Source organism: Gopherus flavomarginatus, chromosome 1 (genome assembly GCF_025201925.1).
Source record: "Gopherus flavomarginatus isolate rGopFla2 chromosome 1, rGopFla2.mat.asm, whole genome shotgun sequence".
In the NCBI taxonomy this organism is placed as follows: Eukaryota; Metazoa; Chordata; order Testudines; family Testudinidae; genus Gopherus; species Gopherus flavomarginatus.
The window spans coordinates 174,533,453-174,550,417 of NC_066617.1; the positions used below are offsets into that span (position 1 = coordinate 174,533,453).

General features: G+C 41.4%; 1 protein-coding gene across 2 annotated transcripts in view; it reads left to right on the top strand.

Moving 5' to 3' along the window:
* Positions 1–16,965, top strand: part of EPHA3 (EPH receptor A3) — a 339,991-nt gene that overhangs the window by 17,709 nt on the left and 305,317 nt on the right. For both annotated transcript variants that reach the window (XM_050957205.1, XM_050957206.1), the window contains exon 2: positions 3,849–3,913. In XM_050957205.1, coding sequence (XP_050813162.1) covers positions 3,849–3,913 — 65 coding nt within the window. The remainder of the gene's footprint in view (positions 1–3,848; positions 3,914–16,965) is intronic.

Sequence of the window (16,965 nt, forward strand, 5' to 3'; positions counted from 1 at the left end):
CCAGTCTAAGTATACAAGTACAAATTAGAGTCCTTTCAGCCAAATACACATTTGCAAATAAAGAAAACAACCATAAGCCTAACTTGCCTTATCTACCTAGTACTCACTATTCTGGACATATAAGAGCCTGTATCGGAGAGATTGGAGAGAAACCTGGTTGCACGTCTGGTCACTCTCAGAACCCAGAGAGAACAACAACCAAACATTAACAGCACACACAAAAACTTCCCTCCCTCAAGAGTTGAAAGTATCCTGTCCCCTGATTGGTCCTCTGGTCAGGTGACAGCCAGGCTCACTGATCTTGTTAACCCTTTACAGGCAAAAGAGATATGAAGTCCTTCTGTTCTATTAACTCTTAACTATCCATTTATGACAGGCCTGCAGGCCACATCTGGCCCACGGGACTGTCCTGCCTGGCCTCTGAGCTCCTGGCCCGGGAGGCTAGCACCTGCCCCCCCAGCTGTCCTCCCCTCCCCCGCAGCCTCAGCTCACTCACAATGCTCTGGGTGCAGGGCTGTGAGCTCCTGGGACAGCGCAACAGCAGAGTATGGCCTGACCCAGTCTCTGTGCTGCATGGTGGTGGCAATGGTGGTGGCAGCATGGCCCAGCTCCAGCCAGGTGGTGTGGCTGTAGCGCCATGAGCCACCAGTGCTCCAGGCAGCGCGGTAAGGGGACAGGGAGCAGGGGGGGTTGGATAGAGAGCAAGTGAGTTTGGGGTGGTGGTCAGTGGGTGGGGTATGGATACCGGTGGAGGCAGTCATGGGGGACAACAGGAGTTTGAATGGGGGGCAGAGGTCCCGGGGGGCAGTCAGGGGACAGGAAGAAGGGGTGGTTGGATGTGGCAGGGGTCTCCAGGGGGCTGTCAGAAATGAGAGCAGGGGTTGGATGGGGCAGCAGGAGTCCAGGGCAAGTCAGGGGACAGGTAGCGGGGGTGGGGCAGGGGTCCCAGAGGGGTCGTCAGGGAACGGGGGGGTTGGATGGGGCAGGAGTCCCGGGGCGGGGGAGGCTGGGCAGATAGGAGGTAGGGGTCAGGCCATGACCTCCTCTCTTAACTGGCCCTCTGTACAGCCCTCAGACCAAAAAGTTTGCCCTCCCCTGGTCAATAGTCTCTGCAATCTGACATATTATTTTATTATAATCCAGTAAGTCCTTGGGAAAAGATTTAGGCCACAAATTTCTAATTCACATTTTTATTTATCTTTGTTCTTACATTTTATGTTCTAGGAAAAAAAATTCTTCCCTCTAGATTTCTAGCATGATGGATCATTTTTGTGACACATGCCATCTAGTTGTATCAGTCATTTTCCTCTTCCATGCCTTTATGCCATGCATTGTGCCTGTTGCAGCCTAATAAGGTCTAGCTGAATTAATTGTTTGCTGTGTACTGAAGTATGTGGAAATGAGACTGTATGTTTTTGCTCTTCCTCTGGGCCTTAGAAAAAATGAGCTGAATATCTCATGACTTTTTTTTCCAGCGAGCAAAATATTTATTTTAAAAAAGGTAATACGTGGGGTGGGCGGGGAAGGGAGTTGTGTATTTCTAGATACAGGTAAAGATATTCATTCTTTCTGGGGGAAAAATCTCTTTGAAGGCTGTTTCTAGGGGGAAAATATTCTATCTTCAAATTTGAGTTAGGACCTTGGTAACCTAAATTTCTGAGAAACAAAATTATCTCTTATTAAAATTATCTCTGTGTTCCTATGCAGTGGAAGTCAGACTGAGATTTTCTCACCTCCAGTATGAATCCTGGTAGACAACTGATGACTCCACAGAGCAAAGGACAAGATGTTTTATAAGGACAATCAATATCCCCCACATTTTTTTTTCTTTGACTGTTTTCCACCCATGCTCTCTTCCTTTTTATCTCCCACCATTTAACAGAGAAGGAGAAATTGGCTGTGTTTATGATGAGTGGGGATAACCTGGTTAGACAAGTGAGGGTACATAAGGCTTTCTGATCCCTTTCCACCAGAGATGTAATGTGGAATAGACTTGTCAGTCGTTGCCCCTCTCAGCACAAAATGATGGGGGGATGTACAAAATGATATAGTACGAAGCTATCAATAAGCTCAGCACAAAATTATCTACTGTTTCAGAATAACAGGTCTGGAGCATAGCTTTTGCCTTCTTGAATAATCAGTATATAAATATTTGCGAGTTTTAGTGAAATGTGTAGGATACATGTGAAAGTGGTGTGCCTGGTGCTTCTGTTTTGAGGGATGGGAAAACTGGAAGCAGGGACAAAAGGAGCTAGAAGTAAGATGAAGACCTTTATTGCATTCAGCTTGTGCATTCAACATGCTGCAGATGATAACCTGGCTGCTACTGCTTAATACTGTGCTTTTCAACACCTCACTCCCCTTTGGAAGAATTCCCGCTTCCCCCCCCAGATGGATACTATTAGCTAATTTGGTTGCTATTTTTAAGTCTAAATTGCAGACTTTCTCCTGCTCTGTAACTTGTTTGTTCGTTCTAACTTGGTTAATGCTATGCTAACTTGGGAATAGTGCTACATAAATGAATGGTATGTACACTAATGGTTAGGATGAGGGAAACTTCAAACACATCATTTTTATTTGTGTTGATGTAAAGAGGCCAACTCAGACAACATATCCACACATGCAGATATCAAAGAAGGGGAACAACCTGTGTCTGAAAGGAATGCAGCTGAGCCTCTTGGACATGCAATCAAGTTAACTCCTTAACTGTGAGGTGTAGGTTAAAGTGAGTGTGTTATAACTACAGGCTGTTTTACCTAGTGATAGCCATAAAATCCCTTGTATGTGGAATGAGTTTCTTCCTTTTGTCATTGTCAGTAGTTTTAATATTTAAAACAAAAATCCCTAATTGTAAGTGATAAATATTAGAGATGCATGGATCCTTGTTGTTGTGTATTAATGTGTCTCATTTGCTGGTGCTAATGTTAAGACCGACAGTGATTCGTTGTCACGAATGTGTATTGGTTCATCTGTCCTGGTTCATGTTAATAAATAAATGTGTAGTTTGTGGAGCCATGTGATCAATTACTTGTAGACTCTAGTCAAACGGAATAAAACTAGCTTTTGTTTTTGCAAAATAGCAGTATTGGGGAATAATGAGCTTTACTCTATCTATTTTAGAGCTTAAAAAAGCTCATTTCATTAGTTAGATACTTTTCATTTCAAAGGTATTCCAAAATAAAATCTGCACTCTTCTAGTAGAAGGTTAAAAGGAAAAGGAATACCCTGATGCTAGCTATCCAGTGGCAGTTTTCTTGAAGTTAAAGCACTGTGGTTTAAAAAAAATCTAGTATTTTACTTAATAATTTTTTAGAAAATACTCCATTATTGCAAGATGATTCGGAGAATCAGTCTGATCAGAAAGCAGAAAGGGTGAAGCCCTTAGCCAGCATTTATTATTTATTTTTGTATGCTGAGAAGATTATATATGGGAAAATGTAAGATTTTAATCAAATAAAGATTTAAATATTCACATCTCACCGATGTAGTTAGATACATTGACCCAAATTTCAGGCGTATGAGGGGACAACCTTGTACTGTATGTACTGTCAGATAGACCAGCTCAATTTCCTCCCTCCCTCTCTTCCCCCCGCTGTAATGAATTTGGACAGAGATCCACCCATTGCTTAGTTTTGCCAATTGTTTTAGAAGTTCTACCTCCTCCGTACTTACAATGTTTTAATATAAACAAGCTGATCCTTTTCATCTCTTTTGTGTAGTAAACCACCTGAACAAATCAACTACTTCACGAGGCCCCCAGATAAACAGATCTTTTATGGAGAGTAACTGTGATTAAAGGGACAGAGGCAAATGAAACTCATTCTTCTTCATTTTATCTTCTTTTATAGTTAATCTGCTGGATTCAAAAGCAATTCAAGGGGAGCTGGGCTGGATCTCCTATCCATCACATGGGGTGAGTTCACTAGACTGTGAAATGGGGAAGTGCTGCTACAGATCAATGTGCTATTTAACAATTGTTTCCTCTTCAGAGAACGCTATGCTGGGGCTCTTTAGAACTTCAAAAATAGTCTATTCTAAATTTGAAGTGAGGGTTTGTGCTGTATTACTATGGTACCTTTTCATTAGAACATACATCATACTGCATGTAATGCCCATGGTGAGGTCACCTTTAATGGAAAGAATTAAAGGGGTGGGCCTTCCCCATCTTATGCAAATTGTCTTTAAATCTTCCTGCCTGTATGATGTGCATTTCTAACATGTAGTGTGGAACTATTTTGCTTAGTGGTGCTCTTAGATGAACTAGAACTGACATGGAAATGTGTAGACCAATTTTCAGCAGATGTCACAAATGTCTATATTGTGAGATTGTTTTTTTTTTTTCCTGACTTCTTCTAAAGGTGCTGTTCTCTCTGGTAAAAGTTTGGCAAATGTCTGGATACATTTCTTGTGTGTTTTCTTGTACGTTTTCTAATATTGTCTAGAACAAATTCAACTAGATCTCTTGTTTCTAACTCTGAAATTGTCTAGTGTTAGGATTCCTATACTTCTAGTTTTTAATTTTTTTCAAACACATACTTTCTGTTTGAGTTTTTTTAATACTTGATTTATGGTTTACCAAAATCCCAAGTAAGGAAGCTTTCTCACCATCCAATGGGAAAGTAATCCACAGCTTAATATATGTCTCAGTCAGAAAGTTTCCCCTTTACACTCAGTCTAAATATTTCCTTTCTTAATTTAGTTCCATTACTTCTCATTGTGTCATGCTCCTAGGTACTATACTAAATTATCCCTCTCCATTCTTGGTATTCATCCATCCCTTCCCAACTGTAATTTAGAAGAACAATGTACAAAAAAGGAGCCATTTGAAAATCTAATACTCTTTTGATTGCTGTTTGAGTAATTGAATGTGACAATAAAGCACCTGGGGCCAAATTCTCTCCTTGGATTTGGTGGAGTTTTCATTTGGCGTTGCACACATGCATCTGAGAGCTCTGTTTGGCACACAACAGATGAAACAATGCAATATGTTTTAATTGGGGCAGAGTTCTGTGTTCCTTTTCCTTCCAGTTTATTGGTAGTTTTGAGCAAAATGCTACTTAAATAGCCATTTTGCTTCTTGCTCATGGAGATATTAGATTATAGAATTGGAGGTAATTCCATCTTGTATTTTACTATGGGTGCTCCATATTATCAATACTTCGTGGGTCACTCATCTTTATCTGTCTTTCTTCCTGCCACACCTTGATTTTGACTGAATGCCCAATCTTCTAGAGTATCCAAAACAGGGGTGGGCAAACTACGTCCTGGGGGGGCCGCATTTGGCCCTCCAGATGTTTTAATCAGGCCCTCGAACTCCTGCCAGGAAGCAGGGTCTGGGGCTTGGCCTGCTCTGGCACTCCAGCTGGGGAGTGGGGTCAGGGGTTTGCCCCACTCTGCACAGAAGCAGTGGCATGTTCCCCCTCCAGCTCCTATGTGTAGGGGCAGCCAGGGGGCTCCACACGCTGCCCCAACCCAAGCACTACCTCCACAGCTCCCATTGGCTGGGAACTGCAGCCAATGGGAGCTGCAGGAGCAGCACTTGTGGACAAAGCAGTGCACAGAGCCGCCTGGCTGCGCCTCCATGTAGGAGCAGGAAGGGGGACATGCCGCTGCTTCTGGGAGCTGCTTGAGGTAAGCTCCAACTGGAGCCTGCACCCTTTACCCCCTCCCAGCCCCAGTCCTGATCCCTCTCCTGCCCTCCAAACCCTTCAGTCTCAGCCCAGAGCCCCCTCCTGCAGGCTGAACCCTCATTTCTGGCCTCACCCCAGAGCCCACACTCCCAGCAGGAGCCCTCAGCCCTTCCCGCACCCCAACCCCCAATTTTGTGAGCATCCAGGGCCCGCCATACGATTTCCATACCCAGATGTGGCCCTTGGGCCAAAAAGTTTGCCCACCCCTATCCAAAGTATCACTATCCTGTGATTCATCAGCTTGTTTGGAGGAGACAGTGGTATGATTTGAGTCAGGATTCTGGCATTTCCGTGGGTGTTACATGACTCAGATGGCTAACATGGGAGTGAGAAGTAGTTAGTGTGTGAAGTCTCAGATTTCAAGGTTCTGTTGGGCAGTTAAAATATTAATAAAAAATCTTGCCAAAACTGTTCATTTGTCAACTTCATTGTATGCATCTGTTTTGTTTTATGGATGTTCCCTCTCATAACTCAGTGTTCTCTGAGGGAGCTGCTGGGCTCTGAGCATTCCTAAAAAGCCGGCCAGTAGCCACTTCTTTAGGTATCTAAATGGGAACTGCTGAGTGCTGAGCTAGAAAATCGGACCTCAGGCTCCCTATAAATAATGCAGTGTTAATTGTTCTTCAGCGTGTGTTGTTCTTCACTTTCCCCTACCCGAATTTGCTTGAAATACATCGAATTATGACATGGTAGATATATAAAATGAAACTATGGGTACACAAAATAGTTAGTTTTCAAATCATCAGTATTGGCAAGAGAACTTTTTAAAAATCAGATTTTTCAGTTCCCAGGATAATATTCAGTTTTTAACTGCTCAGTAAAGTGACTTTTCAGTACGAGCTGCTCAGTGCTGAATGCTTCTGAAAACCTGGCCAAAACATTTCGATGCCTGAAGGGTAGTGTACTGTTTTAAAAATCTGATGGCAATTGTGTGTTCTGATCACCATGTCAAAATCTGGCCTCTGGTCTTAGTGCAAGCCTGGGAATTGTGAACGCCACACTTCTGCTTCTAGTTCTGTGAGTGACTCCTTCAGTAGCTTTGGGCAAGTCATCTTAGTCTACTTCTCCATTGGAAATAGCAGCACTTGTTTCTCTGCCTCACAGGACTGAATTAGTTAATGTTTATGAAGTGCTCTGTGAATAGCCAGTGTCCTGAAAATGCTAAATAGTATTGTTTGTATGATCACAGTGCCTTAAAATAATAGTTTAAAATGTTTATAGAAAAAACAATCTGTGTGTATCCGGATGGGACCATGACTAAGTGTTGTTATTGTGGAGTGGGATGGGTAGGAAGAGGGATAGTAGAATCCAAAGTTTCCAGTGGTTATTGTCATAGACTGTTCAATAAGCAACTTTGGTGAGTAGGGTGTCCAGGAGAGAACTTACCAGCTATTTCCTAGCTCATCAGTTTCTAGTCTCCATTGTGTATTATTTTATTTTGATTTGCAAAGCCTCATTTGGTTCTTTTGGCAGCCGCTCTGCTCTACTCTGCTTCTCTATTGATCTCCCCGCAGCTGTGCCTCTTCTGCCTTGGATGCCTAAAGCAGCAAGAGGCAAAGCAGCTGGCAGAGGAATGATACAGGGCATCATAACGGCTGTAAGAAAAACAGACTTGCTAGATTACTCTACAGGGATTCTCGTATCCCACAGAGAAATTTTTTTAGCCTTTGCAAGTCAGTATTGGTTTGGGTAAGTCTGTGTAAGCTTTTCCTGTACATGCAGTTCCTACCTACCATAATATCCCTGGGGAACAAAACTGTACAATACATATAGAATTTTGTACTGATGCGCTTCTAAAATAATGAGATTCTTAGGCTGAAGTCAGAGAATAGTAAATTCACTTATATCTCTTATCTTGGTGCGATTGTGGTACAGAACCAGGGCCCAAACTGTGTTCCTTTATATACTGTGATATTTTAAGCTTAAAAACTTAAATATAAATTTTTAAAAATAGAAGTAGAAAAAGAAAGTAGTATGAACTGTTACATAAAAGTGATGTAATAATAGGAAAGTGAAATGGCAGTGGAAAAGTGAAACATTCTTTTCATAGTCCTTTATTTATAATGGGTTAATTAAACCCTGTAAATATGGCTGCATCTGTCTTCTAGCTAACTAAAATATGAACTTAAACTTCAATGGAAAAAAAACATTATAATAAAGATGTCACCTCGTACTGAAGCATTGCTAATAGCGAGGTGGTGATTTACAAGGTAAAGCTAATAGAGCTACACTTGAGGCTGTGATTCACAAATGAGGATGCTAGTATTGTGCCAGCTGTTTTCCAAGATCCAGCAGTATTCCCATCAGAAGCCATAAATGTCAATATGCTGAGGAGGGTTACTTATATAAATAACCCCACATCCAGTGATTTAGCAAAAGGTATCTAATAGAGATTTTTCAGGTTAATCATTTTACCCGATTCTAGAAAATGACTCAAAGTGTTTGTCATGCTCTGTATTCTGTGCTTCATCTCATTCTGAAATCTGATTTTACTTGGCATTGTATAAGAGAAGCATTTAGAAATTCCTGAATAGTTATGTTAAGATTTATGGCTCATTGGTATTCCAAGATCTGTGTGTTCCACATAGCTCCCTGATGGCTGTGTTTTAGCCCCCTGGTTAATAATATTGCCCTGTAAGAATGTGATCATTTCTTGAGCCATCCCACACATCCATAATCTTGGCATCAGTGACACTGATCTGGTCAAGCTCATTCAAACCAATTCAAGATAAACCTTGGCCTATCTAGACAGCAAAGCAACTGCTTTAAAAAATAGAATATCTGGGTGTGCTTATAGTTGAATTGTGATTGGCAGCAGCCACAAAGCCTATATCCTGTGCTGCCACCACTAGCACCTGCATATGCAACCTTTTTGTACTGTCAGTCAAATACTCGTTCCATTTCCATAGATTTCATTAAAGGGGGAAAAAAAGAGCTACTTAGTCTTTACAGAGTATATTATTGATATGCTGATTAAGCATAACGCAACTGATCATTAACTGCAATTCACGTAAATTACAGCCGCACAGATGTGGGGGGTTGGGAAGATAAAAAAGCAAGTGACTTTTAATAATATACAATACGAATGTGATGGATAATTCATACAGGACAAAAAAGGTAGAGTCCAAATCCCGTTCTGCATATTCATGTGAGTGATCATATTGGTTTCAGGGTGATTTTTTCAATAAATAAGGTGACTAGGATTTGACCCTAGGTTGCTGTTCTTTGGTTTGGAAAAAATTAATCTCAAATACTTTCATGTACCCGCCTCATGACATGACGTGAATATAAAATGTACTAGATGTACTGCAGTATCATTAGGGCATGGCCTAATTTTTAAATGTTACATTTTCATAGCCAAAAAACATTAATGGTATTTGTTTTTTCTGTGGTTAACAGGAGAAAAAGATAAAACCAATTCTTATCTTGTCTTTCTGTTAGCAATCATAGAAACTAACCACTCCTTGCATACATGGTTAATATGTCCTACCTATTTGTGGATACATTTGTCTTGCATATAATCAGAGTTAACAAATTATGGCCAACATTTTCAAACTTCAGGTGCCTGAAGTAAGGCACTTAAATCTATAGGTATCATTTATGATCCCTGAGTACCTGCAGCTCCACTTTAACTTTACTGAGAGCTGCAGTTGCTCAATACTGCTGAAATTCAGGGGACTTACTGAGGTCCCTAATTATAGATTTAGGGGACTTACTATAGACACTTGAACATTTGGCTTGTGTGCCCATTTATTCCTTGCCCTCATACTCATGGGCATTTGGAAGAGAGAACCTAGAGATCCCAATTAGGGAACCTGTGGCTTGGGTGGCAGGGAGAGAAGAACAGCATTTCCCACTCCTGCAAAATTTGGGTTGCCCAGTTAGTGCTAGATCCTGCACCACTGCAGTCAGTGAGAACCTTTCCATTCACTTGAATGGGAGCAGGATCAACCCTTAATGAAAATGAGGAAAATGGATTATTTCAGATTTTTCAAAAAGGCTGAAAATAGTCTGTCATATTGGAATCTAGTGCCACATCCCTTTGTTCTGTGTCTCTCGGGAATGTATATGGACCACCTCCCCCCCCCCGCATTGCTGTAATCTTGGCACGCCTCACAGAGACTTGAACCCAGGTTTTTCAAGTGCCCTAACTGCAGGGTGGCTAAGGAATAAACTAACAGGCTTCCAATGGGAAAAAATATTCAAAGACACAAATTCAGTGCTGGGTCCTTTATTCATGTTAGTAATTCCCTTCTCTCACTGACTTAGACCCATGAAGTCCCACCGAGGCCCTGATTCATGAAAGCCCTTAACGATGTGCTAAACTCTACCCTTGTCCAGCATTGATTCTATCCACTGATTTCAGTGGGACTTTTTTAAACACATGCTTCAAATTAAGCACCTGCTTAGGCAAGTTTTGCTGAAGTTGGGCCAAAATAAGGAAGAGCTGTGTGTGGTTTTCCTGAGACCTTTTCCTTTTAAAAGGATGCTGTAAAAAAAGCGCCTCCCTCCCTGTCCTCTTGGGAAAAAACAGTATTTTCATTGCACCAGAATGCTAACTTTGAAATGACAGCCCCCAGCTAACTTGTTCTGTTTCCCGTCTTTAGCTGACATACTTGGCACATGACACCATATTCAATTTCTGGTCTTTTTCATGGGATTTGAAAGAGAGAAACAGAAGAAGAATCTGTGTAAAATGTGCCTTTGGTTGTCATTCCTGACTAAATGTGGAGGAAGGAGATCTTTATGGTTGTATTTGCCTTTGGCAAAAGAAGTCCTGGTAAAATGCCAGTTGATCAAACAACCCACAGGGAAGGGACATCCAGCAAGATACATTTTTCTTCCAATATTGGCATCACAGAAGCAGAGTACTCTAGCCACTGTGAGATCCTTGGTGCCCGTGGGAGTTCTAAGAGCTTGGATACAGATTGGGCTGTTGTCTGTGATAGCAGTCTCTCAGATGAAAAAGGACAAGCTTCAGCTGCATTTTTTATTGCTAGGCATTTAAAGTTGACTGATACCTTGGTCTCGGATTCACTCTTTGGCCTTGGACAAGTAACTTATCTTCTCTCTCTTTCCTCTGTGTGAAAAGGAGATGGTATTTACACAACTCAGCTGGGTGTTTTGTGCATTTTTATTAAACATTAGTAAAGCACTTCAAAGATTAAATAACCAACCATGAATGCTAAATATTGTGTAACACAAAAGATGAAAATAGAAAATATCTACTTTATTGTTAAATATTTAAACCTGCTTCAGAATGGAAACAGGATATGTTTTATTGTCTAAAGTAGTGTCTTTGCCTATTCACTAGAGGTTACTGAGCTTTTATTAAAAATTATGCATTTGTTTTTTAGGTTCTCAGTGTTATCCATGAATTCTGGTTTCCTAATAATTTTATCTGTTGTATACTGTCTTTTTAGCATTCAGTGCTTGTGGATGATGTCTGAAATGCAAACAGAGTATTTTGACAACTGGTTGTCAGAAAAAACCACCTGGGATTCTGTCTCTGTGAATCACACACTATAACTGTTCCTTCATATGCTGGATAGTTGATTGAGGGAAATCAACTTTTTTGACATATGTGTTCTATGATTCTTGGTCAGTTGGAAGTGTGCTGTTTTGGATACATCTTAAATTTAGCATTTTCACCTTTGGGCTGATCTTCTGATTAAATTCGAGAGCAGTGTTACAATTCAAGCCCTACATATTTTTAATTCATTTCCTTGCAACTTTATATAAATGTGCGTGTAAAGTCTCATTCTCATTGGATTGAAACTTCATTTTCAATATTAGGAAAGTTTTTAGTATTTATCACCCTTAAAGTGAAGAATTTTGCTTTGTATTTCCATGAAGCTTTTAAAATTTCTTTCTGTATTTTAAACTAAAATGTCATTCATCTAAATTGTCACAGCCATGAGTCAGATTGTGAAGATGAAATTTTTTGAGTCAGTGGCTTCTTCATTTTACTAAATGATAGCTGAAGTCAAACAGTCATGTCAGTACTGTAAACTCTTCCTCTTCATAGCTACTATATGTAGGAGCTTTAACCATAGGATATGCAATACAATTTTTTTTAATTGTTTGAATTCTGATGTGTAAGTCGAATGGCAGTGTCACTCTTTGTCAGATGCATGTTCACAGCTTCTGTTGAAGTGAATAGAAACCATGCACGTACATTCAAGGACAGATTTTTTGTGTACATTAGTTGGCTTTGATGCTTTTTGACCAGCATATTAACTTCAGTTGCTAAGACCAGCTTTTAGAATAAAAAGTCCAAGCAAAGGTTTACAAGTTAGAAAAGGACGTCATTATTATTTTAGCTGGAGCTGAATGAAAAAGGAAAGGTGGGGAAATAATTTGAAAACATTTTGACATTCATATAAATTTGTGAATTATTTTTCCAGTGCCACTGAGTGAATATTAATTAAAAAAAACATTAAAATGTTGGAAAAACTGCCAAAATCATTATATAAATTATTGGACTACTTAGTAAATTCTAATCTTAATCCATATTCCTTTATTTATTAAACTGACTAACAAAAATTCAGTCTGATTATAGGAATGGTTGTATCTTGCCACGTTTTTTGATAACTCTTTGTGGAGTAATAGCAAATTCATTTTTATTCTAATTCAGATTGCTCCTTCCCGCAGCAATGATCTCCTTTTATTATTTTCCTGTTGGACATTAGCTTTTTCAGTTTATCACTACACTACTTCAAATTATTTGCTGCATTTCTATTTAAAAAAAAGAATATTACACACACAAAAAAGCAGCTAAGTATACAGGAAGTACAATGCCCTTTTTTAGTTTTGGGGGAAAATACTGGAAGTCCATCCTATTTCATTAGTTATGCAATCAATCATTCTGCCATTTGTATAATAGGTTGTTGCAGGTTGAGTATCATTTTTCTCTGGTTTCAAGAAATGCAAGTTTCAACTTCCATTCCAAGGCCTAAATAAAGATTTTATTTGGAGCTAGTATTGCACACGTTCCAACATCCCATTTTTCCTTTGAACTTCAAAGCTTTGAAAGAGTATCATTTCCTTTTGGGCAGGAATTTTATTTCTGTCTGTCTGTCAGGATAAATTCAGACCATTTGTGGTAAGTTATCAGAAAAGAGATGACCATTGAATGTTTTTCTCTTTCTAAAGGAATGTTTTACTTTTACGTTTCTAACATCTCCAGTTCTCTGTTATGCAGAATTTATTTGTGTAAAATATAATAACTAAATACTAAAGATGATTGGGAAACAAAAAGAAAAACATGGTGTGTCATATAGTGTCTTAAATGCAAAGAGAAGGTCATATTAGTGACAGGACTACTCTGAAAAAGATTAGGGAAAAATAAATGTTTTCTAACAAGTTGAGCCACAAAACTGATGGCTATAATTTCTACTAAAAATCCCTTGTAAATTTTGTTTTTCCTCTTAATAATGTTGCTATTAGTGCATCATAACTTTTACCATCTAATTTGTTTGTCTGCAGCTAATTTAGTTTATTTTTCTAAAACTTCAATAATATCTTTAAAATTAAGTCTCTCTCAACGCACAAGTAATTGTTTGCATGTTTCGTAGCTGACTTGTGGCAAAATCAAAGATTACTTTCTAAAGGGGCACTTGGAGGTAAAGGAATAAATGGAATAATTTACTATGGGAGGTAATGTACTGGCGAACAATGGAATTGATAATACAGCCTTCTGGGCCTCGGTCAAGTAGGTGTTATATCTGCTTCAGCTTCTGTGTCCATCAGGCAACATGCTCACTGATAAGGATCCAATGACAATCACCATTAACTATCTATTTGACAATGCAGCCCATTTCTTCTACTGTCACAGATACTATTTTCCTCTTTGTTGGAGTCCAGTTCTGCCTATTAATTGATGAGCACTTCTGTAAACATTTAAACTTGTTTTACAAAATGCGGGACTGCAAAGTACATCTTGTACAGGTGGGTAATGTCATATTTTATAAATGCTCTGGAGTCAGGTTGCCTGAGGACAAGGGGATATCACTTTATTAACTGCAGGAGCAATTAGCTCAGTCTGCTCAGGCTTCTGACAACATCTCGTTCAGTCTGGCAATATCTCATTTGCCCACTTCCTCACAGAGTCTAATTTTGAAGCTGGCAAGTGAAGTATTTTTAGCTGAAGCTCCTCGGTGGGTTATCAGCACTAAGAATTGAAACCCTGAACTTCTGGATCAAAAACAATGAGTCTCTCCGGGCTGAGTTTAAAGACTGAAATCTGTTAGCTCAGTATCAGGCTCATCAACCTCTGTTGGCCAGCCTCTAGAGGAGACAAAGCCATGTTGTGTAAGTGTGGGTTACGATATTGTAGGAGTTCAGCTGCCTGTCCCCGGCAATAGCTGCACTACTAGCAGAACCTCCTTCCTTTCTTCTAGGCCTGGACCGAGGGCTCTCCTGTGCCTCCGGTCACTTATACTGCTTCATCCTCTTGTTATCCCCAGCAGGCAGCCAAACACACCCATCTCCGCTGGTGTCAATCAGTTTTTGCTTCTGCTTTCCCCTCCCCCTCTGCCGCCATAGACTTCCTTCCCTCCCTCTGCTATGCCCCTAGCAGTCCCTGTCCTACCTAGCCTCACAAGAGGGTGAGATCGCTGTCTCCCAAGTCCTGCTCCTCATGCATCATGCCGCTCTGAAGCAGGGATTGAAAGTAACAGTCGTTGTGCTGAGTTTGGGAGATGCTTTGAACAGAATCTGAGCAGATGGCCACAAGGAAGTGAAGAAATTCATTGGATATATGGGGAGGTGACAAATGACTTGTGAGTTTGTGGGCGGGTGGCGGGAGGGCATGGTGAGCATGTGCAGATAAGGAACTTCATTAGCAGCAAAGTCAGACATTTCATCTGGCTGTTGGATTTTTAATTGGGATAGGATGCTTTTATTGGGATAGGACTGATCTAGTCAACACAGTCACTCCCATGCTACCATTACGCTGTCTCAGGGTACGTCTACTCTACGGGATTATTCCGATTTTACATAAACCAGTTTTTTAAAACAGATTGTATAAAGTCGAGTGCACGCGGGCACACTAAAGCACATTATTTCGGCGGTATGCGTCCATGTACTGAGGCTAGAGTCGATTTCCAGAGTGTTGCACTGTGGGTAGCTATCCCATATTCCTGCAGTCTCCCCCGCCCACTGGAATTCTGGGTTGAGATCCCAATACAAAAACAGTGTCACGGGTGATTCTGGGTAAATGTCGTCACTCAATCCTTCCTCCATGACAGCAATGGCAGACAATCATTTCGCGCCCTTTTGCCCTGGATTGCCCTGGCAGACGCCATAGCATGGCAACCATGCAGCCCATTTTGCCTTTTGTCACTGTCACCGTATGTGTACTGGATGCTGCTAACAGATGCGGAACTGCAGTGCTACACAGCAGCATTCATTTGCCTTTGCAAGGTAGCAGAGATGGTTACCAGCTATAGCACCGTTTGCAACTGGAAATTGGCGATGACAGTTATCAGTCCTTTTGTACCGTCTGCTGCTGTCATGGGTGCTCCTGGCTGGCCTCGCTGAGGTCGGCCAGGGGCACATGGACAAAAATGGGAATGACTCCCCAGGTCATTGCCTTCTTTATTTTTTGTCTAAAAATAGAGTCAGTCCTGCCTAGAATATGGGGCAAGTGTAGTAGAGAAACAGAGAGCACAGCTGCTCCGGGTCAGAGCCCCCGAGATCCCGCAGAAATGATGATGCCATTCTAGGGGGTGCCCCTACAACAACCCAACCTGTTGCTTCCCTCCTTCCCCAACCCTCCTGGGCTACCATGGCAGAGTCCCCTGCATTTGTGTGATGAAGTAATAAAGAATGCAGGAATAAGAAACACTGACTTTTTAGTGAGATAAAATGAGGGGGTTGCAGCCTCCCGCTGCTGTGATAGTCCAGGCAGTACAGATTCTTCATTAGACGTGAAAGTGGGGGGCTGATGGAGCTCAGCCCCCAGTTGCTATGATGACAGTTTTCAATCCTTTTGCACCGTCTGCCGGGAATGACCAGGATTCATTCTCATTGTTGCCCAGGCGCCCCCGGCTGACCTCACTGAGGCCAGCCAGGAGCACTCATAGGATGATGAGGGCGGTTTTCCATCATTTTGCACCGTCTGCCATCAGGAAAGGAAGGGGAGGGGATGCTGCTGTTCAGCACCACAGCACCGTGTCTACCAGCAGCATGCAGTAGACAGGTGGTGACATTGAAAAAAGGTGAGAAACATTTTTTTTCCTTTTCTTTCACGGGGGAGGGAAGGGGGCAAATTGATGAGATATACCCTGAACCACCCAGGACAATGTTTTTGACCCTTCAGGCATTGGGAGCTCAGCCAAGAATGCAAATGCTTTTCGGAGACTGTGGGGACTGTGGGATAGCTGGAGTCCTCAGTCCCCCCTCCCTCCCTTCATGAGCGTCCATTTGATTCTCTGGCTTCCCGTTACGCTTGTCACGCCACACTGTGCTGAGTCCCTGCTGTGGCTTCTGTCTGGAGATTTTTTCAAATGCTTTGGCATTTCATCTTCTGTAACGGAGCTCAGATAGAACAGATTTGTCTCCCCATAAAGCGATCAGATCCAGTATCTCCCGTACAATCTGTGCTGATCAGCGCTCCACGCTGGGCAAACAGGAAATGAAATTCAAAAGTTCGCGGGGCTTTTCCTGTCTACTTGGCCAGTGCATCCAAGTTCAGATGGCTTTCCAGAGCGGTCACAATGGTGCACTGTGGGATACCGCCTGGAGGCCAATACCATCGAATTGCAGCCATACTAACCCTAATCCGACATGGCAATACCGATTTCAGCGCTACTGCCCTCTTCGGGGAGGAGTACAGAAATCAGTTTTAAGAGCCCTTTATATTGATATAAAGGGCTTCGTTGTGTGGACAGGTGCAGGGTTAAATTGGTTTAACTCTGCTAAATTCGGTATAAACCCATAGTGTAGACCAGGCCTCATTTGCATAGCTACTCCCATATTATTTGCTTGATACTTACCCTTACAGTGAGTACAGATACTTCCAGGTTTGTCTGGGTCTTTTTGAGGGGAAAGAGGGAGCTGAGGGGGAGAAAAAGTTTAAAACCTGTTCAGCTGGACATACCCTTTCTCAGATATCAGCTTGCATTCATATTACCACTTTTTATCTCAAAGGATCCAAAGCACACTACAAACCATATATATTTGAAGCACTTATACCTCTCCTAAAATGCAGCTGCCTATGAGTAGTATGCTGCAGATATTGGGGGCGGGGGGAACATGCAGCAACACTAAA